The sequence below is a fragment of the Hippocampus bargibanti genome, linkage group LG06 (genome assembly GCF_051943395.1).
Source record: "Hippocampus bargibanti isolate YZ-2025 linkage group LG06, ASM5194339v1, whole genome shotgun sequence".
Classification (NCBI taxonomy): Eukaryota; Metazoa; Chordata; class Actinopteri; order Syngnathiformes; family Syngnathidae; genus Hippocampus; species Hippocampus bargibanti.
In genome coordinates, this window is record NC_142739.1 from 20,314,486 (window position 1) to 20,331,024 (window position 16,539).

Genomic DNA, 16,539 nt, shown 5'->3' on the forward strand with positions numbered 1-16,539 from the left:
TGATAGCAACAATACATTTGGAAAGCATGTCAATCAAGGTACAGTAGTCTCAAGAAGCCAGCTTGAAAATATAGAGGAAGTGGGACTTTTATGTTTGGGTCTACTGAAAATGTCAGAGTGGAAATGAATGGCAGGGCAACCCCCCCCCCACACACACACACATTTGAATCAGAGCGTTTAATTCTCTTGAGAAAAAAAATGAACCAACTTCCTAGACATTACATTCATAGAAGAAGGAACATTGAAAAAAAGTGCCCAAAAACATTTTTAAGGTGATTTGACGCGCAACCCTCCATTTAATTTAAAATTACAGTGACATACTAATTTTCAAAATCAAACGTTTCTTATTGGCTGAATCACTGATTCTGAGGCACATAGCGACATTCTGTACCCAAACCTGATGGGTCAAAGTGTAAATCTTTGGAGATAAACACAACAAAATACACACCATAACAAGTAGTACCAATCGAAATGTGCAACACCTTCATCGGTTGGTTGATTTCAACACCACTCAGAGCGAATGTTTTACAGCTGAGACGCGGTTGCCTTGCTTGTTCTGCAAGTTGTGCTGAAGCTCGTCCACCTGACGGTCACGCTCCTCAGAATCCTGCAGGATTTGCTACAAAGGCGGAGAAAGGCACTCATTATTATGACTTTGTCAAAGTAAAATGGCCGCTTCAAAACGAGTCGACACATTTTACATTATGTGTACGAGTCACACATGATGAAACCTCAAATGTTTGGCAATGAACGCATTTAAGTTACCGTATTTTCTGGTGTATAAGGCGCACCGGAGTATAAAGCGCACACCCAATGAATGGTGTATTTTCTAACTTTTTCCATATATAAGGCGCACCGGAGTATAAAGCGCACACCCAATGAATGGTGTATTTTCTAACTTTTTCCATATATAAAGCACACCGGAGTATGAATGAATGACCTTCAATGAATGAAAAAAGTGTTCAGAATCTAATATACGTATAAATATATAAAAATGTTCCAAATATAGGGCAAACCACATTAAAAGGTGCTACAGTAGAGACTGGGGTTATGCACTACTTCTTCTACAAGGGGAAATGATGGCTGCTGACAGTAGTTGCGAGACATGTTGTGGCTCAATATTACTTCACATATAAGGCGGACCGGCGTTTCAGGTGCAGCGTCATCTTTTGAAGAAAATCAACTTTTTTGGGTGCGGAAAATATGGTACTCAATAAAAAAACAAAGCTGAACATGCTGCATTTAAACCACAGAATTTTGCCTTGAAGTCCGTTCGCTTAATGCTAACAAATAATAGTAAACGCCAGAGATATATATTTGTTAGCCGCTGAAGAAAAAAAAGGATTATCTGGTGTATAAGGCACATCCAAAAGCCTTGATTTTCTTCCAAAGGTGACCCTGCGCCTTATATAACCGTCTTTTTTTTAGAATTTGTTTAGTCTCCCCAATGTAAGGCTATTTACAATTTTCATTTTTACAATGTATTGAATAAACTAAATTATTTAGTTTTTCATTTGGCAGCCTATCTTTTAGATGCACCAATTTCCGGCCTTATCAACATTGCAGGGATAATAGGGGTGGGCCTCAATTGGCAGTACATATGCACCTAAAAGCTATTATCCACTCATTTGACGACAATGAGGTTAGAATCTTAGCGAAAGAAAATAGATGGTTTGAAAGGGGAGTAAAAGAAGCTATTTTCATAAAACAGCTAAACCCTTCACTAAATCGCCACGGTGAGGTGAGGTTCAATTTGGATCGTTCGTACAACAGACTTCTTAGGCAACATAGGCTTAGTGATGCTGATGAGGTGAAACCAGAGCAATTGCGGCAATCAGGCCAGTCGTAGACCCCATACTCAGGCAGGACAATAGAGGTAACCAGTGTAGCCGCGGGGAGTAGTCCTCTGCTCCCCCCCAACCTGAGCGCAGGGACCAATCATAGCAGACTCTGGCACTGCCACGTCTGGACAGTAGGGATATATATAGGGCCGAAACTACCAGCAAAAGATTTTAGTTCGCTGACGAAGCCTTTTGGATGAGAAGCGAAACGTCCGACACCTTCAAAGAAGTACAGATGATAGCTGAAGAAACCTTTTCATCGAGTAAATACTGCAGTTGATGAGTCACCCACAGTAGTTGTGTAACTCTTCCATAGGTCTACATGACTACTTCATACTCTCTCAAAAGTGATTTTTTTTTCATTCTTGGTCCAGTATATTAAAAAAAAATAAAGGTATAGTGATTTTTACCTGTATGATTCGGTCCCTCTTCTCCAGACTGTCTCTCAGCTTCCTCTCAGTGCTCTCTCTGTCCTCTCTCTGGGTGTTTCGCATTCTCTCAGCCTCTTTCCTACGGCGCTCTTCATTACGCAGCGCCTGCCTGACATCCGTTAGCTGAGCCTTCAGGGATGACGTCGTCCGATCGTAGCTCTCCTGCTGACTCTGTTCATCACATTCCGATTAAAAGCCAAATATTACACGTTTCCTTTCTGAGTCAATGCCTCTCACCTGAACTACGTTCTGATACTCCTGGAGGGCGGCGGTGAGTTTGGTGACCTCCTGGCACAAGGTGGCGCTCTGTGTCTCTCGCTCCTCCAACATGGATGCCAGTCGACTCTCTTTATCTCGGAGCTGGGAGGCCAGGGCTGCCTCAGCACCGCCCCCTTCTAAGCCTTGGCAAATAACGGAATCTGAGAGCGCCTGGGGAATGTAAAATGTTAATAACTGTTGTGTTGCATGACAGAAGGTAGCAATATAAAAACAGAACATACAGTAAAGTCTCGTTATATCAATATTCAAGGGAGTCCGAAAAAATATCGATATAACCGGGACTATCGATATATCCGACCGTGTTTGCATGTAATTTTCTCTGTGCGTGCATAGAAATAGTATCGATATAACCGGGACTATCGATATATCCGATATCGATATAACGAGACTTTACTGTATTAATTTAACATAAAAATATCAACCAAACAACAATTTTGTACACTTTTTGTATGAGTCACTTATGTATGGAAGATTACTTTTAATCAATAAAAGTATATATGAGCATTACAAAAGAAATATACGCAACTTAACATACAATACACAGCCTAAAAACATGACTTTTAAACATATGTTTCTTAATTTATGCCCCAAAAAATATTAAATCACTTAATTTATTCCAAGAATATTAATAAAAGAAAGGCATTAGTAATTTATTTACTTCCATTTTTATTTATCTCCATGTTTTGTCATATATTTTTACTTTGAGCTTCATTCATGGAAGCAAAAAAAAAAGAATGAAGGAGTAATGTGCATGAACTAATTGACATTTGTACATGTATAACACAAATAAATAGAAGACATATTTTTCTGTTTACTTTAACTCATTTGCTGTAATTCCCGAATTTCGGAATTGAAATGTGTAGGTCATCATATAGTTTTGCTTTGTTTGAATGATGCTGTGTCGATGACCATTTGGTGTTTGGGAGCCTTGTCCTGAGCATCTTCATCTTTATTCATAGAGTTGCTTGTTCTATAGCCTAAAGGGGACACAAGCCAGTGTCTTATTGTGCCGGTTCCAAGCCCGGATAAATACAGAGGGTTGTGTCAGTATGGGCATCCGCCGTAAAAGCTTGGACAAAACAAACATGTGAACCAAACCTCTGAAGATGGAGGACACTGATTCGCTGTGGCGACCCCTTGAAGGGAAAAGCCGAAAGAAAAAGATTATTGTACCTGAACATCTTTCATACAGCTCTCCAGCTCCACTTTGAGGACTTGGACAACTTCTTCCTTCTCGTGCATGGTGGCAGCCAGGGCCCTCTCCCTCTGCCTCCACATCTCCCTCTCCTTCTCCATCTCCAGCAGGAGGCGCTGTTTCTCACCCAGGGCCATACGCAAATCCTGGAAGGTGAACGGCCAGTGCACAGTTACAGCTTGAACATTGAAACCCCAGAATAAAGTGTCTGGTATTTTTTTCTCATATAGTTCAAGAAAGAAATTACATTGATAATATCCTGGTTGCACTGTAGCACCATGTTGAGCATAGCCAGGTCCTTTTCGCGGTCTCCTGCCGCCTTTCTCAAGGAAGCCACCTCTTCTCCAAAATGTCGTTCTTTCTCAACCAACTCACAGACTGAATTCTCCATGGCAACCTGGGTGAAGACGATAGAAGAAGTCACGGTTTGTGTAATATTTGTGTGTTTAATTTTTGTATTAACTTATTCACTGCCATTCCTGGATTTATTCGGGAATTGAAAAGCATGACATGGAGCCCCATTCCCGAATTTGTTCGGGTTTTAGTTTTTCTTGCGGGGGTGCCGTTAAAGCGCTGGTCAGACCTCTGGGGATGTTTTTCCCTTCCATGAGGGGGCATCATTTGCCTTTTGTCCATGTTAGTGCGTTCTTACAGCTTCAGCTGTTAAAGCGCTATATAAATCGATATGTATTGTATTGTGTTTTGTACAGCCACCTGCATTTCAAGCTCAGATAACTCCAGACCTATAACATAGGAATGAACTTGTTTTTCTGATGAAAGAAAAGAGTCTAAGGTTCCTTACGCTGCATTGAATGTTTATGTAGTCATAAAACTCAATATTCTGTGGGTCCTCCAATTTGTGAGTGAAAATGACAAAAATCCTGGCACTGGAGTGGACACATTTTTGCACATCATCTGGCAGTGAATGACTTAATTTATATGAGTGCAGTAGCACTTAGGGGATGATTTGTACTCGCACCTTGAATTTCCAAGTAGGAGCTAATCAACATCCAAGCCCTTAAATTGTTTCGAAAATGTCTTCTTCAGACCAAAATGGCTTCTTCAGGGAGCTCTAATAAATGATTTGGCTTTGCGCTATTCAATATTCAACTATCAGGTTCACTGACCTTGTTGTCATTGACAATGTCTTTCAGATTCTCGCTGAATTTGTTGGTGATCTCATCTGCTAGCTGGCTTTTTCCTTCGCCCTCCACACACACTCTTCTGGTCACACTCATGAGCTCCTGAGGATGAGCATAACACGTGCGCATAAACACACACGTCATCCACCAAATGAGGAACGCGATAAACAAAAGAGGCTGTCTACATGCTGGAGGCATCTGTGGATGAGTACGGAGTCATTCACGCTGTGTATCAAATGAGAATGACTTCTGTTCTGGAAAAACTGCCTTTGTCTTTAAATCTGTTAGCTTAATGCTAAAACATGATGAGTTGTCATGTTATCATTCTTTAAGCAACGGATATTTGGACAAAAACAGTGCTGACATAAGATATGGGGAAACTGATTTGAGATATTGTATTGAAAGATGCCCACTAAACATTTAAACAGTACAGACACTCCCCAACTTACGAACAACATACATTCCGAACGGTCGTTCGTAAGTTGAATTAGTTTGTAAGTTGATTCAGTGCTATATTTTGCATGGAATGTCTGTTTAAGGCTTATATAAGTATGTTTAAAGGAAAACTGACACCATTTTTCAATTGCAAGCATAAATGTGTGCAGTTGATTAAAGAAGTCCTTCCGTATCAATTCGAGCCGTCTGGACTCCAATGTAGCGCCCAGAAAATGCACAAGATGGCGAACAAGCTCTGTTGGAAATGGGCTGTTTTGTCCGCTGGGAATTTGTGTAAACTTACACCTTCTTTATGCGTGTTACCACAATTGGCTGCGACACACAACGATTCACCATCGTGTTAGTTATGTAGTTTTCCTTCTAATTTCGCGATCAACATATTTTACGTTTTAAGACTCGCGCTGAATATTCAGGGAGTCTTGTTTTTGAGTTGGTGACGAGTCCGTACGTGATGTCACTAAAGGAACGCCCCTGACTGAAAAAAAGACACATTGTAGCAGTCCTTCCATCATGTCAATGTATTTTGCTGTACTTGTTTGGTCTGAAAACCCTGTTGCACCCAAAAGCCGCCAGAAGAGGGCGTCCAAGCTCCATATAAGGAATTTATCAGCCTGTGGAAACAGAGGTGGCCACAGGAGGTCGCCATTTTGTGCCTCTTTTTTGGGTGAGACATTTCCCCCCAATGTTGCCTCAAAATGGCACGAAATAAATTCTTTAATCGATTACAAACATGTATGCTTTCCTCTTCAGAACTATTTGAATCATATTCATAATTGGATGTGTAACAAGAAAGCATATTCTCCGAATCTGAAGCCATTGTTTTGATTCTCCAGCAATGCAAGACGTCTTGGCGTCACATCACGAACTGGGGGCGGGACTTTCTGAAAATGCCCAATTCGCAGCTCAATTTTTTTGCAGATTTTGGACACTTTAACTCATTTTTATTGGTGTTTTGCATTTGAATAAAAATATCATACTGCATGTTTTGGGTATTTTAGATGCTATAAAACGTTTTTCTGATGTCAGTTAAAAAACAAAAAAGTGACGTCGGTTGTCCTTTAAGGCTTAGAAAGTAACATGTAGTGGTTTGTACTGAAAATATACATTTAATAAAATATATGCTCTATAAAGATATTCACATGTACAACTGGAGAGAATACTACATATGTTACTACAAAAATGTTCGTATGTATCGTTGTTCGGAACTTGAATGTTCCCAAGGAGGGGAGTGTCTATATTACAAAAATGGCTGACTCGCGATACAAGCAGATAAGGAATGATTTCTCTTTACTATTTAATAAAAAAAATACTTCCAATGTTCCAGCATGTAGGAAGAGGCTGGCGGGCACATAGACAAACAACATTCCAGACAGCTTAGCATCTGTCTGCCTGCACTCATCATCTCTCACCTGGATGAGCCGATCCCGACTGTGCAGGCAGCGAGCGAAGCCGGGCAGCAGGGAGGCGCCGTCCTCCTCACGCGCAAGCTGGAGGGACAAGACCAAAAATGTTTTAAGATAGGGTTAGGCTATTGAATAATGATTCCAATTTCCAATTTGAGCCTGAGGCCATTCGACAAAACAGGGTTCAAGTATCAAGATAGGGGGGGCAAAGCGGGGTTAAGGCTTCACTGTTAGGGTTGAAATCAGGGTTTGGTTTTCAATTTGGGGTTCTAAAACAGGGTTATGGTCGCAGGTTATGTTTTTAAAGTAGGGATTAAATTACAGATGGGCGAGGATCGCCGGGCTGATATCAGCGAAATATCAAATATGATTTGTGAAAGACACAAAAATATTGGAAATTAAGTGTTCCTTGCCAGTAGTTGGTGCTAAACTGCGGTCGTTTAACATGATGTTGAATAATCATGTGCATCAGAAAAACAGAACAGTCTTTCTCTCATGGTCGGGGCTTGAAATTTGGGTTTTAAAAGAGGGTTAAATTTCCAAATTAGGATTTGGAGTTTTGAATTAGGGTTTGAAATTAGCATTATAGTTTCAACTAGGGAGTAGGAATTCAAACAAAGATTATTATTTTCAAATTAACTCATTCACTGCCATTCACAAATTTATTCGGGAATTGAAAATATGACGTGGAGCGCCATTCCCGAATTGGTTCGGGTTTTGTTTTTTTTTTCTGGTTTGGGTGCTGATAAAGTGCTGGTCATAGCCTCTGGCAATGCTTTTTTTCCTTTCCACAAGGTGGTAGCATTTCTTTTTCATGTTTTGTTCCAGCTTCAGCCGTTGTTAAAGCCTGATATAAACCAATATATATGTATTGCATTGTATTTTGGACAGCCACCATCCTTTGAAGCTCATATAACTCCAGACCAATATAATTTCGGAATTAAGTACTTTTTCCTGATGAAAAAAGAGACTCTGAGGTTTCTTATGCTGCATTGAATGTTTATGAAGTCCTCAAACTCAATATTCTGTGGGTCCTGGAATTCGAGTGACAATGACAAAAACCCTGGCACTGGAATGGGCACATTTTTGCACATATGTGGCACTGAATGAGTTAATGTTTGAAGGCAATGATAGAGTGTTAGTCACCATTGGGTTTCAAGTTAGGTTTTCAAACCCCGATGAGGGTACAGACTCATTATGTGAAGAGTGGGATTTTTGCATGAAACAGTTTCATGCTACTTTGACTCACAACTTTTTGAATATAAAATAAAAAAATGCATCAAGTTGCAAATGTGCATGCAAACCATAGTACTTAGGTAACAAGTTCAAACACGGTTTGTGTCCATTCACACATTTTTTTAAACAGCTCATAAGAAATGTGTCTTTTGTCCCACGGATGTCTCCACTCCACTGGTCTGCCAAGATTCCACGAAGTGTGCGTGTGTATGCGTGTGCGTATGTGTGTGTATAAATGATTAAAAAAAAGTGTGGCACACCCTTCCCGGGCAAAAAACAAACAGTACCCGCACCTTTCATTCCTTCATATTGTGTACCTGCGCGCATTTGAAAAGAATACGTTAAAAGGGCGTCTGCTATGTGTTGTATAATAAATAACCTGCCACTGTTTTTGGCACACCTGCCCATTTTTAAGATGAACGAATGCTCAATGTAGTGTATGTGGTTCAAAATCTGCTGTACCAAATGAATTGGACTATACACTGAAATTCTGAATTTGTTTGAAACCAAAGTTATAGTTTCAAATTAGTATTTTAAGATAAGTTTAGGTTTTCCAATTAGGATGCCAAACCTGTGTGAGGGGTTTCAAATATTGTTTTGAAAAGCTTTTATTATGTGCGCTTACATGTATCCAGTCATGGGTATTGTCATCCTGGGATTTTCTGGGTTCCAGCTGGGCCTCAAGGGTCCTAACGCGGGCCTCCGCCTGGTCTAGCTGCCCACGCAGATGCCTGATCACTTGGTGGAGCCTGCGAGAAGCGCTCTGCTGGGACAAAAAATTCAGTGTTTAAACAGACGGGCAAATGAGGATTGTCCAAATGAGCACATAGCGGATTAGCGGTTACCGGATGTGACAAATTGTATCAATATTTAACGTTTAGGAAGATGTTTGGGCTTCTGCACTCGTTGCAGAAACACATTTTAACTTCAAATGGCACATTGCACACATTAAATTTGGTTCAAAGCCAAAATTATGGTTTAAAATTAAAATGTTATTGTTGGGTTAGACTTTCAAACAAATTCAAATTGTTACTAAAGACAAAATTAGGCTTTCATCTTAGATGCGGCAATCATATTTTTTTGGAATCAAGTCAGAGTATTTTGTTTTTAACTCATTCACTGCTATTCCCGAACTTATTCGGGAATTGAAAATATGACCTAGAGCGCCATTCCCGAATTTGTTTGGGTTTTGTTGCTGGGGGTGCCGATAAAGCGCTGGCCAGACCTCTTGCAATGTTTTTTTTTTTCACTTCCACAAGGGGGCAGATTTTCCCTTTTTTCCACGTTAGCGCTTTGTTCCAGCTTCAGTTGTTATTAAAGTGCGATATAAAGCAATATGCATATATTGCATTGTATTATGGACAGCCGCCCTCATTTCAAGTTCATATAACTCCAGACCCATATCATTTAGGAATGAAGTATTTTTTTTTCCGATGAAACATTCAATGCAACGTAAGGTTTCTTACGCTGCATTGAATGTTTATTTGGTCCTAAAACTCAATAATCTGTGGGTCCTGGAATTTGAGTGAAAATGACAAAAACCCTGGCACTGGAGTTGACACATTGTTGCACATGTCTGGCAGTGAATGAGTTAAGTATCTGCCAATTAAGAGGCTCAAATCAAAACAAACTGTAGCCAAATGATCTTAATTTCGATTACAAAAATGGATTGGGGCAGTCCTAATTTCAAGGCTGGGTTAGGAAAAATCACTTTCAACTTAAATTTTCCAACTTTTTTTTGTTTTTGTTTTGGTTCAAACGTAATGCCGTCGCAATTTGACAGATTCGGTTTTGTATCTTCTTTTTTTTTTCAATTGCCTGTGACTTGCCAAGAGACAATGGAGCAGGATTGCAAAATGGCCGCCCAAAAAAACATGAGCATTTCTCTCCCTGACGATAATTCAGCGACAGAAACAGCACTACATTTTGTGGCAATATGCCAACCACGAAGCTTCTCTGTGAATTCCAATTCCAGACCCACCTCCTTATGGAGCGGCAGGAACTCATCCTTCATCTCCATCAGAACATCATCATCGTCCTCTTCTTCATGGCGGTGATCACCATTCTCCCCAAAGCTCAGGCTCCTGTTCACCACAGGGGACGTCATCTCACTAGAACTTATCCTCTTGCTTCTCCCAACCAGGACTGGAATCTTGCTCCCGGCCGGCGAGCGGATCGGACTCGCTCCCAAATGACGGAGCACCCTGAGAAGTGAGGTGGTGATGTAGCAGTCGCCAGGTGAGTCAAATGCTTCGCAGCCGTCCAGGGAGTCCAAAGACTGGACGGATTGGGTCCTAATGGAGAAGGTGGACGCTGCCAGCGAGGTCGGACTGGAGCAGGTGGACGAGATTCTCTGCCAGCGGAGGGGCATGCTCTGGGATTTGTCCCGAGACAGAGGCAGTGGAGATAGAGCTTGATATGGTATTCGGCGAGGAACTCCGCACACCGACTCGTAATCAGAGTCAGACACGCGCAAAGAGTCGCAGCCTTCGCAGTTTTGTCCTTTACGGCATCTTTTACCTGCACGGCGCACAAATCAAGAAGGTCATTGTTTGGTTCAGTCTGTCAGGTTTGTTTCATCCTGTCATGTTTTACTCATGGTTTTGTTTGCTACTTTGGACCTTTTCTGTTCTGATGACTTTGTTGTTTGAGATTTTGTTCCTGTCGACTTTCATATAATTTGTTAAAGGACAACCGACGTCTGCGGACAAGTTGTGTCCATAATTTGTAAAATGTCTTCAAATGACTTCTACTGAGCGTGTTTTACACGGATTCCATCGCATATAGCTATATTTTACGTTTTAAGACTCGCACTGAATATTCCGGAAGTCTTGTTTTTGAGTTGGTGAGGAGTCCGTACGTTACGTCACTGAAGGAACGCCCCTGACCGAAAAAAGGACACATTGTAGCAGTCCTTCCATCACGTCAATGCATTTTGCTGTACTTTGGTCTGAAAATGTCGTATAGGACCAAAAAGAAGCAGAAGAGGGCGACAAAGCTCCATGTAATTAATTAGCCTGTGGAAACGGGCTGATTAATTCCTTACACGGCTTTCTCGCCATGTTCTGCCTTTTTTGGGTGTGGCATTTCCCACCCGTGATGCCTCAAAATGACACGGAATAAATTATTTAATCGATTGCAAACATGTATGCTTTCTTCTTCAGAACTATTTGAATCATATTCATAACTGGATGAGTAACAAGAAAGCATATTCTCCGAATCTGAAGCCATTGTTTTGATTCTCGAGCAAGGCAAAACGTCTTGCCGTGACACCACGAACATGGGGGCGGGACCTTCTGAAACTGGCCACTTCCGGTTTCAAATTGAAGTACTTTTAGACACTTTAAGTCATTTTTATTGGTGTTTTGCATTTGACTAAAAATATCATCGCGTGTTTTGGGTATTTTAGACGCTATAAAACGTTTTTCTGATGTCAGTTAGGAAACAAAAAGTGACGTTGGTTGTCCTTTAAATGGACCCTGCTCCTTCCTCGCTTTTTTGGAGGTCCACGACCATCACCTTGCAAATCATGACAACACCTTAGGTTTTAAGATGAGTGTTTTGATTTGGGTTTCAAGACACAGGGACTTTTACAATATAAGGTTAGAATTTTAAGTGTAATTTAAGGGTTGTAAAGTAAGAATTGATTTACGACAGGGTTTCAAACGAAGTTTTAAAAGAAGTTTTCAACTTTGGGTTTGTGTTTCAAACAGCAACAAGGTTTCAAATATCAATTAAGATTTCAGAGGAGGCTTTAGAGCAGAAGTTAAGGTTTCAATTCAGGATTAAGTTTCCAATACGCATAGTGTAAAGTGTATGATGATGTAATCTTTTGCTCATTTTCCTGATGGATTCTATAGATCTTGCTTCACGTATGACTTTATTTTCTGTTTATTTGATTGTGTTCAAAATAAAGTAATCGATCAAATGAGTCTGCTTCCGGTCAAATCTTAAATTTTCCAGAGGGCAATCCGGTGTCAAATTATGTTGTAAAACAGAAGTATCCAAACATTTTCTTTTGAAGGATGAGTTCCTCAAAAAATGGAAGAATGAGAGCGCAACTTTAAAATTTGTGGACCACAATTGGCCCGCAGGCTTTCATTTGGACACCGCATGTTGTGTAGTGTTTAAAGCATCTTACCTGTGCGTATAAAGTAAGGACATGTGTCCCACTTGTCTGACCAGCACTCGTACTCGGCCAGAGACATGTTGTCCTTCAGCAAGTCCCTATAGTCGTCCTTGTCCTCATCGCCGCCCGCATCCTCGTCCTGCTCCCGAGGATGCCGTTGGACGTAGTTACTACGCACCCAACGCCGGACACTGTCTCGCTCCTGAGTCAGCTTGTTGAGCCTCTCAGAAGACAGAGCCCTCACTCTGGCGATGACCGTGTCGAACCGAAAGATGCGTTCTAGGACACCACTGCACTTGCCGCACACAAACTCGCCACGTCCGTTGCCACGGCATAGCGGTTTACCCAGGATATGAGTGAGAACTGACAGAAGGTCCAAGGATTTGGACTTAGAGTTAAGAGACAGCAGGGACTTGGACAAGGAAGACGATGAGCCCAGAGAAATCATGCTGCCTGCAGAGGACACAAGCACAAAATGAGGGTTTCCACTCAGGATTTAGCCATCAATTTAAATTTAGGGTTTCCGATTAAGATTCGAAGCCAACATTAGGGCTTCACTTCATGGTTTGAAGCCCAGTTACGAGTTCAAATTATGGCTTAAAGCCTATATTAGAATTTTAAATAGTTTTTTTAGGCTCAAACTTGCATTCATGATCAAAATATTTTAAAAGAATATTGATGTTTAAAATTAGGCTTTGAAACCTTGTTTAGGTTTTCAAATTTGCTTTTCAAGAAAAAATAGGGTTCAAAAATATTTAAAATATTTTACTTAATATTATACTTAACATCAAATTAGGGTTTCAAATGAAGTTTGAAGCCAAAAAAAATGTTCAATCCAAATTTCAGATTTTAGAATAGGTTTATGGTCTCAATTTAGAGGTCATGGCTGCAAGCCAAGGTCAGGTTTTGAAATATAGTGCTACCAATTCAGATTTTTAGGCAACAGTAGGGCTTCAAATTAGGGTTTCAAATGAGGGTTAAGGTTACAAAGAAAGGTTAGGTATTAAAAGTAGGATTTCAAGCCAACATTAGTGCTTTAAAGGACAACTGACGTCTCCGGAGAAGTAAAATGGCTTCAAATGACTTCTACTGAGCGTATTTTACAAAGATTCCACCGCAAAAATACTATATTTTACGTTTTAAGACTCGCACTGAATATTCAGGAAGTCTTGATTTTGAGTTGGTGACGAGTCCGTACGTTATGTCACTGAAGGAACGCCCCTGACCGAAAAAAAGACACATTATAGCAGTCCTTCCATCACGTCAATGCATTTTGCTGTACTTTGGTCTGAAAACGTCGTGTAGGACCAAAAAGAAGCAGAAGAGGGCGACCAAGCTCCATGGAAGGAATTTGTCAGCCTGTGGAAACGGGCTGACTAATTCCCTACACGCCTTTGTCGCCATTTTCTGCCTCCCTTGGGTGTGACATTTCCCACCCCTGATGCCTCAAAATGACACTGAATAAATTATTTAATCGATTGCAAACATGTATGGTTTCTTCTTCAGAACTATTTGAATCATATTCATAACTGGATGTGTAACAAGGAAGCATATTCTCCGAATCTGAAGCCATTGTTTTGATTCTCGAGCAATGCAAGACGTCTTGGCGTGACGTCACGAACTGGGGGCGGGACTTTCTGAAAATGCCCAATTCGCAGCTCAATTTTTTTGCAGATTCTAGACACTTTAAGTCATTTTTATTGGTGTCTAAAATCTGAAAAAAAATTGAGCTGAGAATTGGGAATTGGGCAGCGAATATCTAATAGTTGTCTTGGTGTAACATACTACGATTCACCATTGCATTATTTATTTGTTTTCCTTCTAATTTCGGCATCAACACGGATCAACACGAAGTTTTCAGACCAAACAAAGTACCGAAAAATGCATTGAGGTGATGCAAGGTATGTCCATTCTCACTCAGGAGCGTTCCTTCAGTAACGTAGGGTGAGGACTCGTCACCAACTCAAAAACAAGACTTCCGGAATATTCAACACAAGTGTTAAAATGTAAAATATAGCTATATGCGGTGGAATCTTGGTAAAATACGCTCAGTAGAAGTAATTTGAAGCAATTTTACATTTTTCAAGTGACCTAAAATAGGCGAGTTAAATAAAAAAAACTCACCCCAAGGACTATTTGGAGAAGATTGTGAAAAGGTTGTTTCTCTCAGTGACCTTGTGGGGGTCCGAGTCTGACTAGACTTCCTGTGCTGGACCCCAAACAACCAACGCCTTTGGTTACCCTGAAGAACTCCTCCACATATTACACACAAGTCATTTGGGCCTCGGGACGACATCCTGGCAGCCGCACTAAATGCACAAAATACTGACTTAGGTGAGTGATTGAGTTCGCAGACTTTTCAGAAGCATTGCGGTTATACTAAGTAAAGAAAAAACATTGCATTCACTGACTCAAGTCAGCATGCAGAAGATTCCATTGAATCTGTTCACTCACTGCAGGAGAAATTAACATGAATCAGTCAAATTCAATCAGTGACTCATGTTAGCCGAATAAATTGATGAATTGGCAACTAAACTACAGTAAAGTCTCGTTATATCGATATTCTCGGGAGTCCGAAAAAATATCGATATAACCGGGACTATCGATATATCCGACCCCGCGCGCATGTACTTTTCTCCTTGCGTTCATAGAAATAGTATCGCAATAAGCGGTACTATCGATATAACAGATATCGATATAACGAGACTTTACTGTGTATACACATATCATAATCTAAATATATGTATACTTTAACGTTTCCTGAGCCCCCCCACCCCTGACCCAAAATGAAAATTCTGCGGCAACCAGAATTTGCATTTCGTCGCGGAAAAAAACAGGTCATCGTTGCTGGCTACCTAGCTAGCTATCCATTTGCGCTCTATTAGCTGTCAAACAACCTAGTGATCTATCTATTAGTTATCTATTAGATAGCTATCTAACTTTTGAAAGGCGCTTATAAATATTTTTTTACATAAAATATTTGGGAAATTGTTTAGGGACCTATTTTCACTGTGACTTTCATCCATTCAACATTAGTATTCCTATGGAGTTCACGTCCTCCCCAGTGCCCTTGTGGGTTGTCTCCGGGTACTCCAGTTTACTCCCACAGTCCAAAAACATCAACGGAAGGTGAATGGAACGCTAAATTGTTCTCTAGGTGTGATTGTGCGTGCGGAGGGCAACTAGTTCACCGTGTCCCTCACCTACCGCCCAAAGACAGCTGGAATAGGCTCCAGCATGCCCGCGACCCTTATGTGCATAAGCAAATAAGAAAACAAATTTGGGTGAATGAATACTCATCAATGGCAGTGAACGAGGGGAAATAATACTTAGTGGTAGCCATGAAACATAAAAAAAAACGTTTGTGTTGTGTTATTTCGTTCGAAAATGTAACAAGATTACCAACTTTCGACAAGTTAAAGGACGGAAGTGACTCTTAGCATTTCAAAATAAAAAATAATGACATCACCACTGAGGTTTTCCATTGATATGCGTTCATTGTTGTTTGATCGATACATGGGTAAAGACTGAGGTAATGACAAATTCCTCCTTCAGAGTCACGAGTTTAAAAGTCTTAAGTTAATGTTCACACAAGCACCCACGAAGTGACACGTCGAGTTATATTCAACCTTTTCCTCGGGCGCTACGGAATATAACACGACAGAACACTTTCACCACCATTTCCACTGCTATGAACTGTCTTTTGCCTTACAGCGCAGTTATATGAGCGAATTCAAAACGACTCATAGGGTCACACAACCTTTGACAGAAAACAGCTGTCAAGTCAGTGGTAGCTCGGTGCTTCTTCCGGGGGTACCTGAATGCACCGTGTGCGCGAGAAACTAGAGCCACGTCGTTACCTTTACAAGACAGCAAGTGGTCCTGTTCTACAAAACAAAATGTACCTTAATAGCTTACGTTCTCTCCGTTTGGACACGGAAATGTCCACCAAACGAGGAAGTATTCACCCCGTGTGATTTATTAAACGAAGAGCATCCATAAAAGTAGTTCCTCCCGGCGCAGAGAAAAAGAAAATCTCCACCTCTGCCTTGAGTGACTTACTTGAACGACTGAACTTAGCTCGTCTCACTGCAGGGGAGAGGTGGTGGGTGTCACCACGTGATTACGTCACCAGGCCTACCTGAGAGAGCCATCGCGCCAGCAAAATGAGTTTTCGATGATGAATCCTGAATTTACGCTTCATAATTCACATCATAATCAAAATAATTAATTTGAATACACATACAATGAATGTAATTATCTCACCTCTTTTTTTCATCAAGAGAACCAAGTTTTGGAAACGTTTGGGTCCATCAAATCAACTGCACGATGATGACCGGCAGGGAGCCGTCGAGCAGCCCCGAGCCTGAGGGTTCTGCTTTATCGATTTTGACAATTCGATTTAACATTGAAATTCCGTTCAACAT

General features: G+C 40.8%; 1 protein-coding gene across 2 annotated transcripts; it reads right to left on the reverse strand.

The window, feature by feature from the left end:
- Positions 1 to 168: 168 nt before the first annotated feature.
- Positions 169 to 16,186, reverse strand: LOC148896712 (uncharacterized). Of its 2 annotated transcripts, none has more exons than XM_088998510.1 (12): positions 16,031 to 16,186; positions 14,237 to 14,421; positions 12,125 to 12,565; positions 9,965 to 10,503; positions 8,609 to 8,746; positions 6,754 to 6,831; positions 4,874 to 4,990; positions 3,994 to 4,143; positions 3,725 to 3,892; positions 2,510 to 2,701; positions 2,252 to 2,443; positions 169 to 619 (listed from the first exon to the last, which is right to left on the reverse strand). In XM_088998510.1, the coding sequence occupies exons 2-12, from the start codon at positions 14,406 to 14,408 to the stop codon at positions 512 to 514; spliced, it is 2,295 nt and encodes a 764-aa protein (XP_088854636.1). In that variant the 5' UTR covers positions 14,409 to 14,421; positions 16,031 to 16,186; the 3' UTR covers positions 169 to 511. The 2 variants fall into 2 exon arrangements, with proteins under 2 accessions (XP_088854636.1, XP_088854635.1); XM_088998509.1 differs by having other exon boundaries at positions 16,018 to 16,182.
- Positions 16,187 to 16,539: the final 353 nt, after the last annotated feature.